General features: G+C 37.5%; 1 protein-coding gene across 1 annotated transcript in view; it reads left to right on the top strand.

Annotated features, from left to right (window-relative positions):
* The first annotated feature begins 38 nt into the window (after window positions 1-38).
* UBE2W (ubiquitin conjugating enzyme E2 W) overlaps window positions 39-24,388 on the top strand; it is a 75,608-nt gene continuing 51,258 nt past the window's right edge. Inside the window, exon 1 of the mRNA XM_024765740.1 lies at window positions 39-86. Within this exon, the coding sequence (XP_024621508.1) occupies window positions 72-86 (15 nt within the window). The 5' untranslated portion in view covers window positions 39-71. The remainder of the gene's footprint in view (window positions 87-24,388) is intronic.

Here is a 24,388-nt window from a genome sequence, read left to right as displayed (position 1 = left end):
CGTGACGCAAGCACGGCAGCTCCGCCCCCTGCGTCTCTGGCCTCGCCGGTCTTGGGGGGGATGGTTCTATCATGGCGTCAATGCAGGTAAGAGGAGTTTGCAGCATCTGGGCGGGCTCCGGAGCCACAGGGAGGATCCGAGCGTTTCGTCCGGGGGGGTGTCTGGGACTCTGGGCACCTGGGCCGGCTCCGGAGCGGCCCCGGTAGCCGGTCCTTCCCCAGCGTCCGGGCGTTGGGAGGGGTGAGAGGCGGCGAGAAGAAGGGGGTTTCTCGGTCGGTCGAAGCGGACACCAGCCGGCCGGGAAGTTGGGGGATAAAGAAGGCTAAAGGGAGGAAAGGGCGAAGTTTGATGTTCGCTCAGGGGCAGTGGTCTCGGAATCATCTCCAGCTCACTCGGACGGCTCCCGCTGGCCTGACCCCCGCCCCAGGGATGTCTTTTCCTCCGCGGTCCCCGGCTGGGCGGAAACAGCTGCTGTCGCCGTTGTCGCCGGGGCAGGGGCGGCCCTGAGAGGGGCTGAGTGTGGGGAGCTGAAAAGGCGTTCCCGGAGAGGGCGGCTGGCTGCAGAGGCGTTTCGCGGCCTCTGTTCAGGCCTCCTACGCCCGGCCTCCCTGGCCTGCTCGGCCCCTCGACTCCCCTTTTGACTCTTAGTCCTTTGCCCCAGGGGTACCTTCCTCTTTCAGCCTCCGCACTCTCAACGAACATACGTCCAGCAGCCCATTTTCTCACTCTCTCCCAAGCTGCAGTTAGCCCATCAAAGTCATTTGCCGCCTAATATGCAGTCTCCCCGAGAGACAAGTCACCAGCTCCCCATACCTCCCGGGGTGGATAGCTCGCCCTCAAATCTTTTTATTTCCTACGGTGCCCCACCCTTGCGGTCGCGGTTAGGCTACAGCCTTTTACCCCTCTTCGCCAGATCTTTAGTGGAACCTTAGTTTGGTAGGAGGTGTTTTATTAACCCGTGTTGTATTTACCTGACTTGGCAATGCGTGGTTTTCTGGTTTTCCAACTTAATAGGCTCCTTTTTACCAAATCCAAGGAGTTTGATTTTTTTTCAGGCAAAGATGGCATCCACAGTTGCAATTTTGTAGAGATTAACTCTGCATTATCTATAGCTTGCATTTAATTTACAGATGAAGACTAGCTCTGTCAAAACATAGGAAGAGAAAGGCAGAACTCCCGTTTGGAGTGTCATCTGAGCGCTTTTTAGAGTTTTAACAACATCTTAAAGAAAGAGACCACGTTTTTCTTGGAAAGATTTTATGCTTTTGTTTCTAGAAGAATAAGCACGTTTCCCTGTCCCTTTTTTCCTCTTTTTAGGAGAGAAAAGTGCTTTTCTTTCATCTCTTCTCTTTTCTGCATCTTCTTCCTCTTCTGTGCACGTATTTGCTTCACATTTACTTCTGTGCTTTTGTGTTGTCTGTCCCCTTTCAGCCTCTCCATTCAAGACTCTTTTTACTTTTGCTTCTCCCTCTGGACTTTCCTGCAGAATAGAAAAAGAAAACTGTATATAACATTCCTAGTTGAAGAGATGTCATGAAGTAATCCAGAGAAAAAACAAGAACAATTTCAGGAAACATTATACTTTACCCTAATCTCCCCAGAGACGTTAGAGAAGTTTCATCATTTGGGCCAAAAAAGGAACTGTAGAACGCTAGTTGAACAGTAGATCGGCTATATGACCAATTTAAGATTATTTGTATTAAAAGATTAAAATCCACTATACTTGTGATTATATTTGGCAGGAGGATTATAGGGATAACTAATTTGCTGATTAGATTTAGACTTTTAGTGTCTGGAGAAGACAGATTTCAGTTTTTAAGAGAAAAAAACTTGAGTCGGTACAAAACAATGTTGACAGTCTTGAATTTTACATGGCGACTTAAGCAATGGAAACAATACTAGGCAGTGCAATACTGCGTTTTTCTGCATCCCAAGTACTACCTCTGACTGTCTTTTCATCCTTTATTCCTTTATGTCTTCTGATTAGAGGAATGGAAAACTGATGTTTCCTATTTTAATTAAAACTAAATTCTTCCTTTTATTTGTATTTTAAAAATACCTGATATTTTCTGGTAGTATCTTTTTTATTAAAATTTTTTTTAATCGAAGCATAGTTGATATACAATAGTTTATGTTTCAGGCGTACAATATAATGATTCACAATTTTTAAAGATTATACTCCATTTATAGTTATTAGGAAATATTGGCTATATTCCCTGTGCTGTACAATATATCGTTGTAGCTTATTTTATACATAGTCGTTTGTACATGTTAACCCTGTCTCCCTATCTTGCTCCTCTCCCTTTCCCTCTCCAGTGTTAACCACTAGTTCTTTATATCTGTGAGTCTGTTTCTTTTTTGTTATATTCACTAGATTTACTTTTTAGATTCCACATGTAAGTGATACTGTACAGTATTTCTTTCTCTGACTGATTTTATTTCACTGAGCATAATACTCTCCAAGTCCATCTATGTTGTTGCAAATGGCAAAGTTTCATTCTTTTTTACAGCTGAGTAATATTTCATTGTTTGTGTGTGTGTGTGTGTGCATGTGCGCACGCCAACATCTTATTTATATGTTCATCTGTTGATGGATACTTAGATTGCTTCCATATCTTAACAATTGTAAATAGTGCTGCTATGAACATTGGAGTGCATGTATCTCTTACATTAGTGTTTTCGTTTTCTTCTGATATATACCCAGGAGTGGAATTGCTGGATCAAATAGTAGTTCTAATTTCTGTTTTCTGAGGACCCTCAATGCTATTTTTCATAGTGGCTGCACCAGTGTACATTCCCACCAACATTGTACAAGGGTTCCCTTTTCTTCACATCCTTTTCTGGTAGTATCTTGAATAATATTTTAATATAGATAAACTGAGCTTTTTGAAACACAACACTTTCTGTGTGGTTATTCTGTGTCTTAGAACAAAATTTTTTCCTGACCATCTTAATGGCAAAATTTAACTCCTCAAAACAAATAAATTATACATAAAACTACAGCTAAATTATGAAATTTGTTCATTCACTCATCAGTTATTTTTTTGAGGGCCCACTATGTGTCTGGTATTTATCTAGGTGCTGGGGATACAGCAGTGAACAAAGGCAGGCAAGATTTCTGCCCTTGTGAATGTAATAGTCTGGTTAGGGGTAATGGATAAGAACAAAATATTTAAGTTAATCGCTATTATATTAGAAGGTGATAGTGCTATGGAGAAAAATTGTGGAAGGAGGTTAGGAAATATTTTTTGGGTTTTAGTTTGAGTGCTTAGGAAAAAATAAGTTATACATGAATGCTGCTCTAACCATGTCCTTACCTAAAAAAGTTTTCAGTAGATTTCTTTATCTTAACCCGCACCAGGATATTATTGCTGATGAGGAGGTTACTTAAGCTGTAAGAGGAACTGTATTTTAAAAACATGCATGTTATACAAATGTAACATAAGACTTGATTACTTACATTGATAAAAATAAATAAATGAATAAAACAAATTAGCCTTTAGGATCATCAGGATATCAAGTAAAGGTAGACTTTGAATTTTTTCTTTGGAGAGTATGTTGTTTTGTCTTTTTAAAAATAATTTTATTGAAGTATAGTTTATTTACAGTGTGTTAATTTCAGGTGTACAGCACAATGATTCAGTTATACATTTATATATATATATATATATATATATATATATATCTGTTCTTTTTTAGATTCTTTTCGGAGAGTATGTATTTTAAAGTTGATGTTGTAAGTACTGCAGTATACTCTATCAGTGCCTCTCAGCCTTTTTTTAGGCTGTGGCACACACAGAAAATACGTTTTGAATTGCACACCAGGGTGATTGTTGGAGGCTAGAAGCACCTGGCCAAGCAGCTCAGAGTGAAACACTGGGGATGAGGATCAGTATTCTGGTACACCTGTAATGCTGGGGAAGCTCTGCTCTGTGGTTTTGCTAGAGTTGTTCTTCAATATATAGTTCAAGATTGTGGTTTTCAGATTTATATGAGCCCTTTGAGATGTTCTTTCCCATTTTTTTCTTTTTCTTTTTTCTTCCTAGAACAAAGTCACAAATCACCAAGTAAGATATGATTAGATTATGTTTTAAGAAACCATTCTTTGAGAATGGTGGGTTCATGGTGATACTTAAAATTGGCGGGAGTTAGAGTAAAGAAATAGATTTACGTTTAATTTTGATGATTCTAGAATGCTTAAAATATTATGTGGAAAGTTGTCGATAACAAATTTTTAGATTTAGCATTTTCGGGACTTAGATAATTTGGTACAAATTTTCTATCCCCAAACTACAAAAGCATTATTAAAGTGAATTTTTATGTGATTCAAAACATTTCTTAAAAGTGTAGCAATATTAGGGTATTCTGTTTTCACCTAAACCATAAAATAGTATTTTTTGTGTTATGTTTCTTTTTTCATTTTGTATCTAATCTTTTTTTTCCCTATTGGCTCATTTCATATTATAAAATAATTAATATTGCCTCCTGGATATTTCTGATTTTAGAATTTAGCTGTTTGATTCAGCCTTTATGTTAGAAGTTTTTAAGTATACCTGGTATGCTTTTCTAATTTAACCATCTAGGTTTACTGATTTTAGGTAATGAACTACTTTTACCTTATGTCTTAAGATCTTAGAAAGTCAGTGTATAGTAGTTGATATTTGTCAATTCCAGAAATAGTGATATAATTGAAAGAAATGGTCAGTTGAATTACTCTTGCAGATTTTCTGCATTATCTTCCTCTCTCTTACTTAATTGGGTCTTAGACTATTGACTGTTGACTTGACTAGATGGAAGGAGATTGAGATTTAGTAACAGGAGATGGATTATGAATGTGTGTTTTTTCTTAGATGAGTTAGAAATAATAAATTATTTTGGATTATTCACAACTCTGCATTGCTGTTTACTCAAATAATTGGTGTAGTGATTGAGAGAGGTAGAGTATGGCCTCTTGCTGACATTATTATTGTAGTCATGTTACCTTGACAATCAGATTTCATATGACTGTTGACATCATTATGAAGGGTTACAGCATAATTAAAAGTTAGAAAACTGACTGTCATCATGGACCCTGAGGCTTACTGAGCACTGGAGACTTGGGGTGTATAGCTAGAATTACAGTATCTGAGAAGGTTGGCTAGTTACTCTGGCTAGGAATGGGGCTGACAGAGAGCTGTTGGAGCAAGTGCTGAAGGAAAAGGGGAACAGCATAGAGTAGAATTGACGGTGTTCTGTGTGAATGAGAAACATAAGTAGATAGTAGACTACATTGTGAACAAAAGCATAAAGTTGGGGTCATCATCTTAATTCTTAAAGCAGTCATTGTGGTATTTTTCTATTAATCAACTACTACTTTACAAGATGCCTTCTATTTTTGTCCTAAAGTGTTGGTTTGAGTCTTTCATTTAACTTTTTAGGTCTCTTCCACTCCTCTGGGCCATAGATTCCATTAGAATAGGAAAAAAAAAATCCTTTCTCACTGTTCCTTAAATGTGCACATAGTGACTACAGTAAATGCTTGTCAGTCATTTGACATAGCAAATTCTGTTTAGAGAATTAATATTTAGTTCTATTTTAGAGAAATCCAAAAAATTTCACAATTTGTTTGGAAACACAAACGATCCCGAATAGCCAAAGCAATCTTGAGAAAGAAAAACGGAGCTGGAGGAATCAGGCTCCCTGACTTCAGACTATACTACAAAGCTACAGTAATCTAGACAGTATGGTACTGGCACAGAAATAGAAATATAGATCAGTGGAACAGGATAGAAAGCCCAGAGAAAAACCCATGCACATACGGTCACCTTCTCTTTGATAAAGGAGGCAAGAATATACAATGGAGAAAAGACAGCCTCTTCAATAAGTGGTGCTGGGAAAACTGGACAGCTACATGTAAAAGAATGAAATTAGAACACTCCCTAACACTGTATACAAAAATAAACTCAAAATGGATTAAAGACCTAAATGTAAGGCCAGACACTATCAAACTCTTAGAGGAAAACATAGGCAGAACACTCTAAGACATAAATCACAGCAAGATCCTTTCTGACCCACCTCCTAGAGAAATCTAGTAAGCAATTTTCTCATAGTAAGGTTGAATACCTATAAAGGAATAACAAAATTCATGTTTATAATTACATGTGTATTCCCTCCAAAGTTTGCTTATTTTCTTGATATATGTGTTTGCCATAACTTTATGTTTTTCAAAGTATTTTCATTTTCTTCCTCTCTGGATTCTTATTCCAACCTTGTAAAATGGGAAGTCAGATAATCCCATTTCATTCTATTAGAGAGAAAGAGTGACTTTTGATAAGTAATCACCTACTTGGGAAGTGACTTACCCCAAATTTCATAGCAACTGAGTAGTGAAGCTGAATTGGAAACCAAGCTCTAAAATCTACTGATGCTGTTAAGTTGGAGGTAATGAACATATTAACAAGTTTGGTATTGTTGAGAAATCATTTGGATAATTATTTAAATCTTCAGTCAAGAATTTAGCATTTACTAAAAAATATTTTATAGCTTCTATAGTTAAGAAAATGAGAGGAAAATATTCCTTATACTTTAAAATATAAAGTCACTTTATCAAAATTTTTACAAAGGTTCTTTATGCATATACTTGTACACTGAGTAAAATTATAATGGCAAATCTTTACTGTTCAAAGATAATCTTTATTAAGGAGAATTTTTAAAGGGGTGATCTGGCATTTTTCTGAAAATATACTTCTGCATAGTATTTATCTAAATTGAGCATTTGTTAGGTGAATTTTATTGCATCTTTATATTACTGTCTGCTTCATTATTTTACCTACATAATACTTTTTCATGTTTGTCAGGTGTTTTAAGAATGTCTTCATTTGATAGCCTTTATTTGGGAATGCAGTTTTTGGAGTACCAACAAATGGTGCATACCTTTGAGTTACTTTATTCTGAGAAAAACTGTAGTTTCATTCAGTTGCTTTTGTAAAACTTCATTAGAAAAACGTGCTCAGGATCTGGAATCAAAAGACCTGGATTCAGGTTCTGTTTCACTACACAACAGTTGTGTTGCACAAAAGTCAGTGTAGTGAAGTGGTTAAGACAAAAGTAGATTAACAGAGAGGTAAACATTTGTAAAACTCCTTTCTTGGTTTCCCTTCCCAAACTTGTTCTTTCTATAGTATTCCCCATGTGGTACATGGCAACTTTGTTCTTCCAGTTGTTCAGTCAGAAACCTCGGTTTCATCCCACTCCGTAGTCAAACCATCAGCAAATTCTATCCAGCTCTACCTTCAGAATAAATCCAGAATCCAACTCTCCGCTCTTCTGCATCATTACCTGATGTAAATCATCATCATCATCTGTCATCTGTATTATATCAACAGCTTCCTAACTGGTTTCTCTGCTTCTGCCCTTGTTCCCTTACAGTCTTTTCTCAACTCATCAGATTCTTTAAAAACAAAAGTCAAATGTCACTTCACTCACATCCTTACTGTGGCTTCCCTGTTTTACTCAGAATATAATCCAAAATCCCTGTTATTGACCATTGCCCCACCCTCCTCACTTCTCTACAGCCTTATGGGCCTCCTTGCTATCTTTGCCCCTGTTATTTCCTCTGCTTGGAGTGCTCTTCTCCACATATCTGATGGCTCACTTCCTTTTTTTTAAATCTCAGATCTTTGTTCAAATGTAGTTTTCTCAGAGAAGCCTTCCTTGATCACCCAGTACAAAACAGTCCTTCCACTGTGGCGCTTGCAGTGCCCCTTTCCCTGCTAAATTTCATCTTCATATCCCTAACATACTGTTAATTAATATTACTATTTCTCCTGGACATACCCCAGTGCCTGGCATGTAGTAGGGCCTCAGAAAATGTCAATGGAATAAGCACAGCTTTTGGATTCAGATAAACTTGGTTTGAATTCTAGCTTCGCCATTTAATATCTGTGTAACCTTTTTTTAACCCATCCTATGGGGTAAAATTACAAATTACTTCATGTTATAGACCTTTGGAATTGTTTGTGAGTTAGATCTTGTAATTCTATAGGCCTCTTACTTTAAACTACCTCTATCAATTACTCACTTTAAAAAAATTTTGATTCCTGGTCCTGTGTTGGCTACCAATGGAAAAAAACAAATTTCCTTTATATGAAGCCTCTCCTTGTATTTACACACCACAGGAAGGAGAGAGGAAGTATGATTTCTAATTAGCATGTATTCTTTGCCAATCTTCTTCAGAATTTGAGAGTTAGCCAAGTAAAATTTTGAGCCTCTTACATCAGTTTTACATGGCATGTTCAGTTTTGTTTTTTTTTTTTGTCCGTGCCACATGCCATGCTGGATCTTAGTTCCCTGACCGGGGTGGAACCCATGCCCCCTGCAGTGGAAGCACAGAGTCCCAACCACTGGACCGCCAGAAAAGTCCCAATTTTTTTCTTTTGTTAATTGAAATATAACTCACATATCATAAAACAACCTTTTTTAAAAAGTATAAAATTCAGTGGTTTTCAAAATACATTCACAGCCATTGTCACTAAAAGAATATACTCACAAAGTCACCCCCAAAAGAAACCCCTTACCCATTAGCAGTCAGTCTGTTCCCAGTGTATCATGTTATCCTGTCTCCCACATCCCCACCTCCACCCTTGGAAGTCCCTAATTTGTTTTCTATCTTTATAGATGTGTCTATTTGGGGCATTTCATATAAATGGAATCATACAGTATGTGGTCTTTGGGACTGGCTTCTTTCACTCAGCATAATGTTTTTGAGGTTCGTCTATATTGTAGCTTGTATCAGTACTTCATTCATTTTCATTCAGTACTATTTGAGTAATAGTCCATTTTATGGTTATACATACCACAGTTTGTTTATCGGTCAATTAATTGACATTTGGTTTGTTTCCTGTTCCCATCTGTTAATTGACTGTTTGTATTATTTCTGCTTTTCTTTTTTTTGAATAATGCTGCTCTGGGTATTTATGAACATGTTTTTGTATGGACATGTTTTACTTGTCTTAGGTATATACCTAGGAGTGGAATTGCTGAGTCATTTGGTAACTCTTATGTTTAATTTTTTAAGAAACTGCCAGATGTTTCCATGGCAGCTACACTATTTTACATTCCCACGAGCAGTGTGCAGAGGTCCCAGTTTCTACATATTCTGGCTAATATTTGTTGTCCATTTAAAAAATTATAGCCATCTTAGTGGGCGTGAAGTGCTATCTCATTGTGGTTTTGATTTGCATTTCCCTAATGACTAATGTTGGACATCTTTTCTTGTGCTTATTGGTACATTTCTTGGAGAAATGTCTATTTAAATCCTTCGCCATTTAAAAAGATAAGTTATCCTTTTATTGTTGAGTTGTAAGAGTTCTTTATATATTCTGAATTTATCAGACGTGAGATTTGCAGATATTCTCCTGTGTGAGCTGTGTTTGCACATTCTTCATGGTATCCTTTAAAGCATAAGTATTTTTAATTATGATGGAGTCCAGTTTATTCTTTGGTCATTTGTACTTTTGTTTTCATATCTAAGAAATCATTACTTAATTCAAGGTCATGAAGACATACTTTATTATACCTCTCTTCTTCTGAGAGTGTTATAGTTTTAGCTCTTACATTTATGTCTGATTCATTTTGAGTTAACTTTTGTATATGGTCTGAGGCATATTTAGCTTTTATAGCATTAATATGGCAGGTTGTTTTCTTTTTGAAGTTGTATAGGTCCAAGATGAGAGTCCATCAGGTTTGATAATATCCTGCTGGATTCAACTTATTTCTCTTGGTGAGTGGAGTTTTTAGCTCTTTTTCAGATAAGAATTTATATTGCAGCCCTACTACTAAAAAATGTGATTATAATCCTGATAAACTGTTACTGAGAATATTTATGTATTCATATATTGGCTTTTATTATAATTGAAATAGTCACACGAACTTTGGTTTTTAGACTTGCAAAAAGCGTTGAGCCATTGGGCATTTTAGAGGTCATCTAGTCCAACCATCGTACCTTTAAATCTTTGCTGCGTTTTGTGATTAGAGCTAGTTGATAAAATGATTACTTTTCTACTGCATGAAAGGAAGCTATATTGAGCAAATTGATATACAGTTTTTTTAGTATATAGATTTGATATGAGAAAAATTGTTATATTTCCTTAAATAGGAAAACCAATTTAAGGATTTTAGTGGAGAAAATCATGTAGCTGGGCATATTGGTGCCATCTTTGCTCTTTATGTTGCTGGAAACCTCAAATTCCTATCTTTATAACAGTTAGTTTGAGCTACTTGATTTGATATTTCTACAGTCTGTCCACATTATTCATGAATTCTGTATTTGTGAATCCACCTACTTGTAAAATTTATTTGTAACCCTAAAATCGATTTCATGGTGGTTTTGTGGTGATTTGTACACATGTGCGGAGTGGGAAGATTTGAGTTGCTGAGGTGCATGTTGCAGCTCAGGTAAAACAGGGCAACTTTGCAGCTGTCATACAGTAAACAAGTGTCCTTTCTTGGATCTGTTTAGTGCCACTTTCTTTCACATTTTTGTGCTTTTAGTGATTTCACTGTTTAAAGTGGCCCCCAAGCATAGTACCGGAGTACTATTCGGTGTTCCTAGTTGCAAGAAGACTGATGTGTCTTGTGTAGAAAATATGTGTGTTAGATAACCTTCATTCAGGCATGTACTGTTGCCCTTGGGTTCAGTGTTACTGAATAAACAATATATATTAAGAACTCTAAACAGGAACGCACACAAATTAAGGTTGAATGTATGCATGTGAGTGGAGGATCACAGAAACCTAACCCTGTATTTCCCGTAGGAACAGTGTTTCACTGTTTGCTAATTAAGTATTTGCTGTGACTTTACAGAATGTAACTACTGTGAATAATGAGAATTGACTGTATTTTGATTTAAATTTCAGTCCACCTTTGATTTGAAATGTACTGAAGCCAGGTTAAAACTGGCAAAATGTAATGTTACTACATTCAGGTTCCTTGTTTGCCTTTTTCCATTTTCTACTGTAGATAAGTACCGTCCCCCAGTTTTTTTCTTGAGTTACCCACACAATCCAAGTTAGTGGTTTTCAATGTTGGCATTATATTGAAGACACCTGGTGAGCTTTAAAAACAACAACTATCCCCGGAGATTGATTAATTGGTCTGGCAGCATCTTGGGTATTGGAATTTTTCTCAGCTCCTTGCTAAGTCTGATCTGCAACCAAAGTTGAGAACTCAGCTACAATGGGAGAATTTAGCTGTGCAAATTATGTAAATTGGATAAGATATAATAAATCTCCAGATTTAGGTTTCAGGAGATGGTAGACATTTATTTCAAAGTTGATACTTCTGGAGAGATCTTTTTAAAAACCAAATTTGAGACTATGAAAATGTTTGTTTCTGGCTGTTTACATGATCACAGTTCTATCAGAGAACATCCATTTTCTGTACATATCAGAGCAAATGTTGACTGCCTTTTCAATTTTTGTGAAATCTCTTGTTTGGTGGCCATTTTATACAATGAACGTATCTGCCCTGAGAGTTCTTTGTGGAGGAGGATTAGTAAACAAAGTACATTAATATGCTGCTGCTGGGTGGTCTTCTAGGCTTAGTTATGAGCTTAGTGATTCTTCTGTGCCAGTTGTCTACCTAGACAAACTTACACATTTTATATCAGAAATCTTTGGAGTTGAATATGAATAATTACAGTCTTAAGAGTTTTTTTGTTTTAGTTTGGTTTGGTTGTTTTTGATTGTTTTAAATAATCTTAGGAGGCCTGTATTAAAATGTGAATAGCCCTTGGAATGTTAGTCTTGCTTTTAGTCTTTTGGCCGTTATTGTTGTTACCCCATGCAGCTCCCATTTTCGGCCTATGCTGAGAGCTTTTTGTCAGTCTGTTAAAATCACTGAGGATCAGGCTGTTTATGATTCTGGGTCCTGGGTCTATCTTTCCTGTCTTTAGGCTGAACTGGACATTACTGCAAATTTGTAGATTCTGTCAGTAGCTATTCCCTGTTATGAATACTTAATCTTTTTACTCACTTTTTAATAGTGAGCTTCCACTTTGAATTCTGGGTATTTTCACAGTTCTCAGTCTTGTCTTTTCATTGTTTCTGAGATTTTTTTTTTAACTTATCTAGCTAACTTACCTAGTTAGTCCTTCTACTCTTTGTCTGTCTTCTTGTTTATTTATTTTTAAAAATTTTTGGCTGTGTTGGGTCTTTGTTGCTGTGCGCAGGCTTTCTCTAGTTGCCGCAAGCGGGGTCTACTCTTCGTTGGGGTGTGCGGGCTTCTCATGGTGGTGGCTTCTCTTGTTGCGGAGCATGGGCTCCAGGTGCTCGGGCTTTAATGGTGTGGCATGAAGTCTCAGTAGGTGTGGCACGCAGGCTCTAGAGTGCAGGCCCAGTAGTTGTGGTGCACAGGCTTAGTTGCGCCACGGCATGTGGGATCTTCCCGGTCCAGGGGTCGAACCCGTGTCCCCTGCATTGGCAGGCGGACTCCCAACCACTGTGCCACCAGGGAAGTCCCTGTACTTTTTGAATTCAGATTTTACTCGAAATCCCCATTAGTTCTTTAAATCTTTATATCTGGCATCATGAATCCACCAAACTTAGCCTCAGTCTCACAGCTGTACACACTTTTTCTTACCTTGTGTGCCCTCACAGCACCTTTTTACCTCTTTCATAGGATTTTTCACTTCTGCCTGTACTTACTCTAAAGGTACTTTATTAGATTTTTAAGTCACTAAGGGCAGTGTGCTACTAGTAGTAAGCACTCAGGTGTTTTCTGAGTAAATAAATAGAACAGCAACTCAAGTAAATACTTTTTTCAAAATAGGTCAGAAGTGATATCAAAACATTGCTTTTTTGCCCTATCTCTGATTGCTTTGATGTCCGTCTTTTGCTTCAGCTTCTGCCCTGGCCCGATTAAAGAAACTGAAGAATTGAATCGAATAGGAAAAAGTATATAGTATTTTAAAATTAATGTTCATTTCCTGTTAATTATATACATCTCTTTCAACTAGATTAATATTTGGTTTGTAATTCTTTCACTTTGGACATAATGCTTCAATGGAAGTCTTTTTTTTTTTTTTTTCCTTATGGTAGGTTTTTTCCTTAAGCTTCGAGTCTACAACGCTTATTTTGACAGCAAATAATTTTAGGTCTTGCTTCATTGAGACTAAAATTGTGTGATTGCTCTCTCCCTAAGTCCAAATATGTTGTGTCTCAGGATACTTCTCATTCCTGAAATTGTATTCCTTTTCTAAATGTTTTATTCCTAGGGTGTGTCTGGGTGTGGATCTGTTTGTGCATGTGGGAGGAGGAGGTATGAGGTTTTATTGGGTGGAGGGGTTTTGGTATAGGGAGTTTGTGATTGATTCTTTCAGATGTAGCAGAGGACAGAACATCTGTTGATGGTCTGTGAAGTGTAGACTGGGCTTACTGATAAGCGTTATTACCCATAAACATAGTATTGACTTAAAGAAAGCCATAAAACATAAGAGTTATGAGTTTAAATTTTATTCAGGGTCTCACTGAGGACTGTAGCCCAGGACATAGCCACTCAGTTAGCTCTGAGGAAACTGCTCGAAAGAGGCAGGGGAGAAGCCAGTTTATATATGATTTTTGGCTAGGAAATACATGCAGTCAAGCATACATCTTGGTAAAAGATTACTGTTAATCACCGAGAACAGATATCTCAAGTGAATGATTTTAGTGCTTTTCTGTGTATGGGGAAGATACAAGCATCTGGGATCATTGAAATTCTTCCTGAGATATGCATCTAACTATTTAAGGGCCTGTTTATCCAGAGCTCAGAGTTCCTTATCCTGTTTTTCACTCTGAATTCCTCTCAGGTTGTACTGTTGGTGGGCACCTGCAGTGGGTTACTACTTAACTCTTGTAGAACTGGGTGGTAAGCAACAAGCACTCTTTGTTCTTTATCTGTGGTAGTGACAGTTTTTTCAAAGTGACAGAGCTTTACTTCAGATTTTTTCAATTTAAATTATAATGGAAGAAATTGGTCAATTTGGAATACTTCTACCAAAAAGCATAAAAAACAACCCCTACAAGGATATAGATGTCTGGCTTAATCCTTGCAAGCCTCTAGTTTTCATAAATTTGATGACAGTGATTGAAGTACCAGAGGAAGCTAAGACAAGTTAATGGTGATGGCTTGGAAAGGATTATCTATGATCCTGAATAGCAAAAGTGGTGTGAATAGGTGTTACTTTTTCCTTTTTTTCTCAGCAACTATTCTAAAATTGACTGTTGTATCTGATTGTGACTGAAACCAGATTTTTCTATTTAAGATACATTGAATTTTCTTTTTTTTTTTTTTCTGGCTTGTGGGATTGAACCCAGACCACCACAGTGAAAGCCCGGAATCCTAACCACTAGGCCACCAGGGAACTCCCCCATTAATGTTTTTTATTATCTTATTTTAGATCCTCATAAACTGGCAAAAATTAAGACTAAATTTTTAAAAATTCAGCAGCCCTTGTTTTTGTAATTGAAAAAAACAATTGAAAGGTAAATTGATAATTTCTTAAACTGACAACATAGGATGCCAAAATTGATTTTTTTTTTTTTTTTTTTTTTTTTTTGCGGTACACAGGCCTCTCACAGTTGTGGCCTCTTCCGTTGCGGAGCACAGGCTCCGGACGCGCAGGCTCAGCGGCCATGGCTCACGGGCCCAGCCGCTCCATGGCATGTGGGATCCTCCCAGACCCGGGCACAAAACCCGTGTCCCCTGCATCGGCAGGCGGACTCCCAACCACTGCGCCACCAGGGAAGCTTGTGATTTTATAAGTCAATCATTTATACTTTCATATTTCTTCATTCTTTATTAGAATGAAACTTGGTATAAATACATTTTATGTTCTCTTTATTGTTTTAATAAACTGAGTTTTGCGTTGCTGTCCGAAAAAAGCGAGTTGTTGGTTTTTAAAAAAAATATTTAAATCCTAATGGCCTTGTATTTCCAGAGATTTTACATATTAATGTTAAAGAAGTTGTTGACTTCTGAGTTTGCATAGAGTGAAAGAAACATACTAAAGGTATTCTTTCTGAGAATCTCAGAATCATACTGTTGCTATTTTTGACTGTGTAAATTTGTAAGCAAAAATTGTTTTAAAGAAGACTTAGAGATTTGAATTGGTCTTTATTTAAAATAGTGGTGTTTATACTGTGTAGCTTTTTTAAAAAAATAAATTTATTTATTTATTTTTGGCTGCATTGGGTCTTCGTTGCTGCGTGCGAGCTTTCTCTAGTTGCGGTGAGTGGGGGCTACTCTTCATTGTGGTGCGTGGGCTTCTTACTGCAGTGGCTTCTCTTGTTGCGGAGCACAGGCTCTAAGCGTGTGGGCTTCAGTAGTTGTGGCTCGAGGGCTCTGGAGCGCAGGCTCAGTAGTTGTGGCGCACGGGCTTAGTTGCTCTGCGGCATGTGGGATCTTCCTGGACCAGGGCTCGAACCCATGTCCCCTGCATTGGCAGGCAGATTCTTAACCTTTGTGCCACCAGGGAAGCCCTTGTGTAGCTTTTTAATAACACATTGTTATTGTCTTTTATAAAACACAAATTGAAACTTCTGAAGAAAATCCGTTTTATTTTGGTCACTTACATACGTATGAGATATTCTGCTGTCTACCTTAAACACCAGTTCTTAAGCATATTGCTGTATTCCTTATGTTAAAAAAATCTTCCCTTCAGCATTAAATGTGATTCTTTTTTCTTACTTTCTAAAGTTAATGAGTCTAACTAGTATTATAAAAGTTTCCACCGACATTATCAAGAGAAAATACTGGTGGAGGAAATCCCTAAAATCACAGCATAGCATAACCAAGCATACACATACTGAGGAAGAACAAATGGCTATATACACTGAATGTAATAAAAAAAGTTGCCGAAGCTGTCTTTTCATTAGGTGGATATTTGGGTTTTGTGAGGTAACTAACCTGGAATGTTAAGGTTAGTAGTTCATTTTATAAATTATTTTATTTATTTATTTTTGGCTATGTTGGGTCTTTGTTACTGCACACGGGCTTTCTCTAGTTGTGGTGAGTGGGGTCTACTCTTCGTTGTGATGCGTAGGCTTCTCATTGCAGTGGTTTCTCTTGTTGTGGAGAACGGGCTCTAGGCGCACGGGCTTCTGTAGTTGTGGCATGTGGGCTCAGTAGTTGTGGCTCCTGGGCTCTAGAGTGCAGGCTCAGTAGTTGTGGCACACGCACGGGCTTAGCTGCTCTGCGGCATGTGGGATCTTCCCGGACCGGGGCACGAACCTGTGTCCCCTGCCTCGGCAGGCGGACTCTCAACCACTGCGCCACCAGGGAAGCCCTGGAAAATATTTTATACTGACTAGCTTTTCCCCAATACTATTTTTTTTTTTTTTCCCCAATACTATTTTTAATTAAAACTGGAAATTTATTTGCCTTAGATAAGATACAAGGTAATGATAACATGAGTTATGAACATATTTGGTTTTATAGTGGTAATTTGTTCATTTGGTTAACAAAAAGTTTGTGCTAAAAACAGCTTTATAGTTTTTTGGAACATTTTTAAACCATTATAGTTATGTAGGGATATGAATATATATAAATAACACTACTCACATTAGATGAGGTTATTATAATATCACACAAGATTTATGAGATAATATTGAGAAGTGCTTAGAACCATAATGAGAATATGTATATCACTTGTAAAATTGCAGAAAAGTAATTATAGGTATATATGACTGAATTAGGCTGACAGTATGTGGAGGAAGCTTTAACTTGTGAAAATTAAGTAGAACCTGGGTTGTGGAATTTTTGAACTAAAAGAACTCTAGAGAGGGACTTCCCTGGTGGTGCAGTGGTTAAGAATACGCCTGCCAATGCAGGGGACACGGGTTCAAGCCCTGGTCCGGGAAGGTCCCACATGCCATGGAGAAACTAAGCCTGCAAACCACAACTACTGAGCCTGCGTGCTACAACTACTGAGGCCCGCGTGCCTAGATCCCGTGCTCTGCAACAAGAGAAGCCACCGCAATGAGAAGCCCGTGCACTGCAAGGAGGAGAGTAGCCCCCGCTCGCTGCATCTAGAGAAAAGCCCGTGCGCAGCGACAAAGACCCAACGCAGCCAAAAATAAATAAATAAATTTATTTTTAAAAAAGAACTTTAGATAATTTAAGTTAATCTTTTTTTTTTAATGAAAAAATGGGCCCAGAAGTTAGGTAACTTGCGTAGGTTTATGATACTTAAGGTGTACCTGCAATTCAAGAAGTGGCCTCCCTAATTTAAAGTATTTGTAATTTGTACTTTTCAGATAAATCTACCTGACAGAATAAAAATGTTCTCAAATTATTTATAGTATCAATTTTATTTATCCAAGATGAGTGCCATTGCAAAACCAGGTTTTATGTTCACTGAAAAATGTTGAACGTGGAATAGTAAAATTTGCAGTGCAAATGCAGTACATCTTTAAGAATACATATTTGTTAGAAGAGTATTCTAACAGTAACCAGATGTGTGTTCCTTTGAGACTAAATCTAGAGGAAGGATAAATCTATGTAACTAAGATCCATCTATTTTTACAGCTTAAGAAGAACCTTATAAAATCTTTTTAAGTCACAAAACTTTAAAGATAAAAGTTGTGGAAGCTGCCTTTTGGTATAGAGTGTTGAGCATCAGTATTTGTTCTAACAGTATGTCATGATCTAATTAGCAGTATTCCTGTTTCCACTTTTTTACCATTGTAAGCTGCATGTGTGCTGCTCCCTCTCCCCCCACACCCAGTTTTGTGTTATTCTTTAGGGTAAGTTTTCAAGAATGCTGTTACTAAGTCATAGAATTGGTATTTTCTAGCTCTCGAAATACTTGATAGTGAATTGAAAGTTGTGAAGGAGCACACCAAAAATGCCAGAAAACTTTGCTCTGGGGGTGCCTACAAAAAGAGGGCCTTGTGAGTAAAATGTGATAAGTATCGCAGAAATAGGAAGAGAGCCAAGTTTGGTACAATAGAATCAAAGGGGGAAAGGTCTTCACATGGAAGATTGTAAGTGATGTCTGTGAAATTAGACCTCCAGTAGGTTTAATAAGCAAGTGGCTTGAACTCTGAGAAGCTTGCAGGGATTGAAGTTTAAGTGAATGTATTAGAGGGGAAGTAGAGGCAGTGGGTGTTGACCGAAAACATGGAGTTGGACAGTGAAAGGAAAGGAAGGAATGGACAGAGAAGATAAATGATGACTGTTTTAAAGCTAGGAGAGACCCAAATGATGACTGAGGGGAAGGGGTTATGGACTGGGAAAGAATGAAGTTATTAGAAACCAGATTATTAACCCTGAGAACAATATCCTGGATGAGTTGATAAGGCATGAGATCCAGAGAGAGAGGTGGGAGGGTTTCAAGAAGGGGAGAGAATTTTCTTTCTCTGGGAGTTAAGTGAAGGACCAGAGATTGACTTTAGGGGTGGTGTGATTTTTATTTATTTTTCTTTTAGTTATTGGCTAAAAATAGGGAAACAAGTTGGCAGTTGCATATTTAGTATTTTTACTTAGAAGGAAGCTTTTCATTAATGAATTTTGGAGAATATTTGTGACACAGTTTATAGATTTGACCTGAAAGAAAGCTGAAGTTTATTATTTAAAATATTACCCCAGGGAATTCCTTGGTAGTCCAGTGGTTAGGACTCTTTGCTTTCACTGCCAAGGTCCCAGGTTTTAAAAAAAAAAAAAAAAAATTCCTCCAAACAAATGAAGTTGATACATATTTTCATGAGCTTCAAAATATTTTTAAAAATTTCAAAATATTGTTAAATTTGCTGACCCATCTCATTCTGACAATCTGAGATAGATATTTAATTATGTAGAAATTAAGCTACAGATTATTATTTATCCAAAGTCACACATATTATACACTCCTGGAAAGCAGGTGTTGAATTTGCCAATTGAATATATCCTTTATAGCACTTGTATTCTTTCTTTTTTGGGGGGCTGCACCACGTGGCTTGCAGGGTCTTAGTTCCCCCACCAGGGATTGAACCCGGGCCTCTGACAGTGGAAGCGTGGAGTCCTAACCATTGGATTGCTTGGGAATTCCCATGCACTTATATTCCTAAGGCTTGAATTTTACTTACATTTTTAACAAATAAGTGACAGATCCTATTATCCTAAATCCTAATTCTTGTCTTTTGTGATAGATCTGCAGTTTGATTTGTAGGTCAAACCAAACTTTGCACTCAGCATATTTATTTAAGGCTTGATGTGTGCCAAACCCTGGCTGTAGTCTACATTTTCTACTACATAGCATGTTTTATGCTTTATGACATTATATTTGTTTCAGCAACTTTATTAATACTTATTAAAGCCTCTGAATGTAGCCCAGCGTAACCAAATCTGGAAGGTATAATAAAAAATTTGTAATTGTACCTTTACAAGGAAAAAACCCACCGCATTTAAATATTCTTCCAGTGTCAGAAAAGGTTAGCTAAAATGAGACCTCAACTCTCATCAGGCTTAGTGCTAATTACTGCTTTTTACCTATAGCATGAAATGTAGTGATCACAAGGGCAGAACAGTAGACTCAGAACTGTATTTTATTTCATTCAGAGTCAAGGTTTCTGGGTAACTTAAATAATTTATTTGGAGCATTAATTTCCAAAACACCGAACAGATAACTTCTGAACTAGCTTGAGAAATTTGGGTTTGATATTTTATTTGGAGCATTAATTTCCAAAACACTGGACAGAAAACTTCTGAACTAGCTTGAGAAATTTGGGTTTGATATTGTATTTGGAATGTTAATTTCCAAAACACTGGACAGATAACTTCTGAACTAGCTTGAGAAGTTCGGGTTGTGAACTCATTGCCTCCTGGAGCTGAGGTAGTTTAAAAAGTACGCATGATGGATCCATTAGGTTCATGGTAGAGAGCATACCCAGCCTAGAGTTTTAAAAGGCCAGGGGACTTCCCTGGTGGCGCAGCAGATAAGACTCTGTGCTCCCAGTGCAGGGGCCCCCGGGTTCGATCCCGGTCAGGGAACTAGATCCTACATGCACACTGCAACTAAGGAGCCCGCCTGCTGCAGCTAAGACCTGGCGCAACCAAATAAATAAATAAACAAATAAAAATAAAATAGAAGGCCAGGCTTCACCTCTGGTTGATTCAGTTATTTTTATCTATCTGAATATTCACGAGAAGCTTGAATCCACAGGTCCAAATCTCAGCTGCCTCCAACGCCACATAGACAGAGACTGGCTGACTCTACCTATTCCTCCTCCTGTATTTGTTTCAGATTAATAGTACCACCATTACTCAAGCTAACATCCTGGAGTCATTCTCATTTTTTCTTTCTTACTCCCCCCATCATTTACTATTGAATCCAGTCTTTTGTATCTCGATTGTTCTCTAGTAATGTCCCACCTCTTTATTTTTCTAAGTAGTTTTCAGTATGGCTTCCTGGCCTTCATTCTGTCTTAACTCCTCCAGTACATCTGCCACACCGTTGTCAGTTATCATTCATTTTATTAAATTTTTATGTATGTTCATTGTTGAAATGTTAGAAAACTACAGATTAGTAAAAAGAAAAATCACTACCCTGAGAAGCTCAATGGATGATGAGATTAAGGGGTTAATTTTTAAATAGTTTGGTTTCTATCTTTTCCTTATAAACATGGCATTTAACATTGAAAAAATAATTCCCTTGTAAAGTCAGTCCCTAATCCTAAACATCTCCTCACAGATATTTCACATATCAGTTATCACTCCCCTTTCCTCTTATTTTTGATTCGTCTCATAAATATTTACTTATGCTAAAGTTTCTTCTCCGTCCTTTCACAACCAAGCTTTTTGAAGTGGCCTTAAAAAAAAAAAGGGTATGATGCATAAAAAAGAATTTCAAAATCATAAGTGACTATTTTAAGGAATATTAATAAAATAATAAAGAATATTAATATTCGTCTAGCTTAAGAGATAAAAGTTACCGTTACTTTTGAAGCCACCTCTGTACCTCTTCTAACTGTACCTATTCCTTCCCAGAGTAAATTGCTCTCCTGGATTTTGTTTATCATCCCCTATTTTTCTTTACTTTTTTCTGACTTTTGTTTAACCTTTTAAGATTAATCCATCTTGATGGATGTAACAGTACATTTTTTAGACTAAGTACTATTCCATGTTACAAAGTCTTTTTTTTTTTTTTTTTTTGCCGTACGCAGGCCTCTCACTGTTGTGGCCTCTCCCGCTGCGGAGCACAGGCTCCGGACGCGCAGGCCCAGTGGCCATGGCTCACGGGCCCAGCCGCTCCACGGCATGTGGGATCTTCCCGGATCGGGGCACGAACCCGTGTCCCCTGCGTCGGCAGGCAGACTCTCAACCACTGCACCACCAGGGAAGCCCTACAAAGTCTTTTATAATTGTTTATTTTACTCCTAATTTATTGTGAACATAGCTGCTTTAAATATTCTAACACATCTTTCCTGATGCACATGTGCATGATTTTCTCTGGGGTATGTATATATATTTAGGAGTGGACTTGCTGGGTTGTACTATGTCTTTGTTCAGTTTTACCAGCTAATATCAAAAGTGGTTATATAAGTTTATGTTCATGCCGATAGTACAGGAGTTCCAGGGATACCACATACTCCCCAGCACTTAGTATTGTCTGACTTAATTTTTGTGAAAGACATCTCATTGCATTTCTATTTCACATTTCCTTGATTGATAAAGAGGTCAGATATCGTTTTTATTTGTTATGGGCCATTTGTGTTTCTTCTATGGAATGCCTATTGACTGTTTTTCAGTTTGGTTATCCTTTATTGATTTTTATAGGAGTTCTTTTTTTGTGTTTTTTTGTTTTGTTTTGTTTTGTTTTTGGCAGTACGCAGGCCTCTCACTGTCATGGCCTCTCACGTTGTGGAGCACAGGTTCTGGACGCACAGGCTCAGCGGCCATGGCTCACGGGCTTAGCCGCTCCGTGGCATGTGGGATCTTCCCGGACCGGGGCACGAACTCTTGTCCCCTGCATTGGCAGGCGGACTCTCAACCACTGGGCCACCGGGGAAGCCCAGGGGTTCTTTTGTATGACTAAATTCTTTTCTCAGTTTAAGATTTGATTTTTCACTTTCAGTGTCTTGATGAACTGCAAAGAGAATTTATCAGTCTTTTTCCTTTTTGGTTTGTACTTTCTCTGTTTTAAGAAATCCTTTTCTACTGTGAGCTCATGAAATTTTTCTAAAATTTTGTCCTAAACTGTTGTCTTCTAAAAGTCTTGCAGTTTAGTCTTTCACATTTAAATCTTTAATCCCTTATGGGTTGAGTTAGGGATCCAATTTCTTCTTTTTTTTTCTTTTAATGAATACACAATTTGTCTTAGCCCCATTTACTAAGAAGCTTTCCTATTTGGTCAACAGTCAAGTTTCCAGATATGTGTGGGTCTGCATCATCTGGGTTATCTCGTCTGTCCCATTTGACCTGTATGTGTCCATATTTGAGTTTATGATGAAAATTTTTTTTTTAACATCTTTATTGGGGTATAATTGCTTTACAGTGGTGTATATGATGAAATCTTGATGCCTACCAGGGCTAATCCTGCTGCCTTTCAAATCTAGATGTCTTTTTTGAAACAATCCAGATGTTAAAAGAAATTAGCAAAAATGTAAGATAAAGCTACTTTAAAAAAATGAATAATTGAAAGGAGTTTTATATTTCACTTAACTTTGCCTTTCCTGATCAGAGTATGTTTACATATGTTTGTATATCATATGTTTACCTTTATTTTTAAGAGCTTATGCTTCTCATTTTGTTTTTTATTGAAGTATAATTGACGTACAGTACTATGTTAGCACAGCATTTAATATTTCTATACACTACAGAATGATAATGGTAAGTCTAATTACCATTTGTCACCATACAATTATTACAGTATTATTGACTATATTCCCGATGTTGTACATTTCATTGCTCTTACTCATTTATTTTGTAACTGGAAGTTTGTACCTCTTAATCTCCTTCACCTATTTCTCGTTCCCCCACCCACCTGCTGTCTGGCAGCCACCTCTTTGTTCTCTATATCTATGAATCTGTTTCTGTTTCTTGTTCATTTGTTTTGCTTTTTAAATTCCACATATAAGTGAAGTCATATAGTATTTGTCTTCCTCTGTCTGACTTGTTTCACTTAACATAATACCCTCGAAGTCCATCCATGTTGTCACAGATGGCAAGATTTCATTCTTTTTTATGGCTGAGTAATATTCTGTTGTGTATATATACCACATCTTTATCTTTTCACCTTTCGATGGACGCATAGGTTGCTTCCATGTCTTGGCTATTGTAAATAATGCTGCAGTGAACATAAGGATACATATATCTTTACAAATTACTCTTTGTTTTCTTCGGGAAAATACCTGTAAGTGGAGTTGCTGGATCATATGATAGTTCTATTTTTAGTTTTTTGAGGAATCACCATGCCGTTTTCCATAGTGGCTGCACCAATTTACATTCCCACCAACACTGCATGAGGGTTCCCTTTTCTTCAAACCCTCCCCAACATTTGTTATTTCTTGTCTTTTTGATAATAGCCATTCTGACAGGTGTGAGGTGATATCTCATTGTGATTTTGATTTGCATTTCCCTGATGATTAGTGATGTTGATCATCTTTTAATGTGCCTGTTGGACATCTGTATGTCTTTTTTGGAAAAATGTCTGTTCAGGTCCTCTACCCATTTTTTAAAAATTAATTAATTAATTAATTTAGTTTTTGGTTGTGTTGGGTCTTTGTTGCTGTGTGCAGGCTTTCTCTAGTTGTAGCGAGCGGGAGCTACTCTTGTTGTGGTGTGAGGGCTTCTCATTGTGGTGGCTTCTCTTGTTGTGGAGCACGGGCTGTAGAGCACAGGCTCGTTAGTTGTGGCGCATGGGCTTAGTTGCTCCACGGCATGTGGGATCTTCCTAGACCAGGGCTCGAACCTGTGTCCCCTGCATTGGCAGGTGGATTCTTAACCACTGTGCCACCAGGGAAGTCCCCCTCTGCACATTTTTAAATCAGGCTGTTTGTTTTTTTGATGTTGAGTTGTATGAGTTCTTTGTATATTTTGGATATTAATCCCTTATCAGATAACACTGTTTGCAAATATCTTCTCCCATTCAGTAGGCAGCCTTTTTGCTTTGTTGTCAGTTTCCTTTGCTGTGCAAAAGCTTCATATTTAGTTTGATGTAGACCCATTTCTTATTTATTCTTTTTGCTTTTGTTTCCCTTGACTGCAGCAACATCCCCCAAAATATTACTAAGACTGATGTCAAAGAGTGTACTCGTTAAGTTTTCTTCTACAAGTTTTTTGGTTTCAGGTCTTACATTTAAGTCTTTAATCCATTTATAGTTTATTTTTGTGCCTGGCATGAGATAGTAGTCCATTTTGATTCTTTTGCATGTAGCTGTCCAATTTTCCCAAC

This window comes from Neophocaena asiaeorientalis, unplaced genomic scaffold (assembly GCF_003031525.2).
Source record: "Neophocaena asiaeorientalis asiaeorientalis breed wild unplaced genomic scaffold, Neophocaena_asiaeorientalis_V1.1 scaffold417, whole genome shotgun sequence".
Taxonomy (NCBI): Eukaryota; Metazoa; Chordata; class Mammalia; order Artiodactyla; family Phocoenidae; genus Neophocaena; species Neophocaena asiaeorientalis.
Note: the sequence above shows the minus strand (reverse complement) of the source record. Positions and strands in the feature narration are given on the sequence as shown.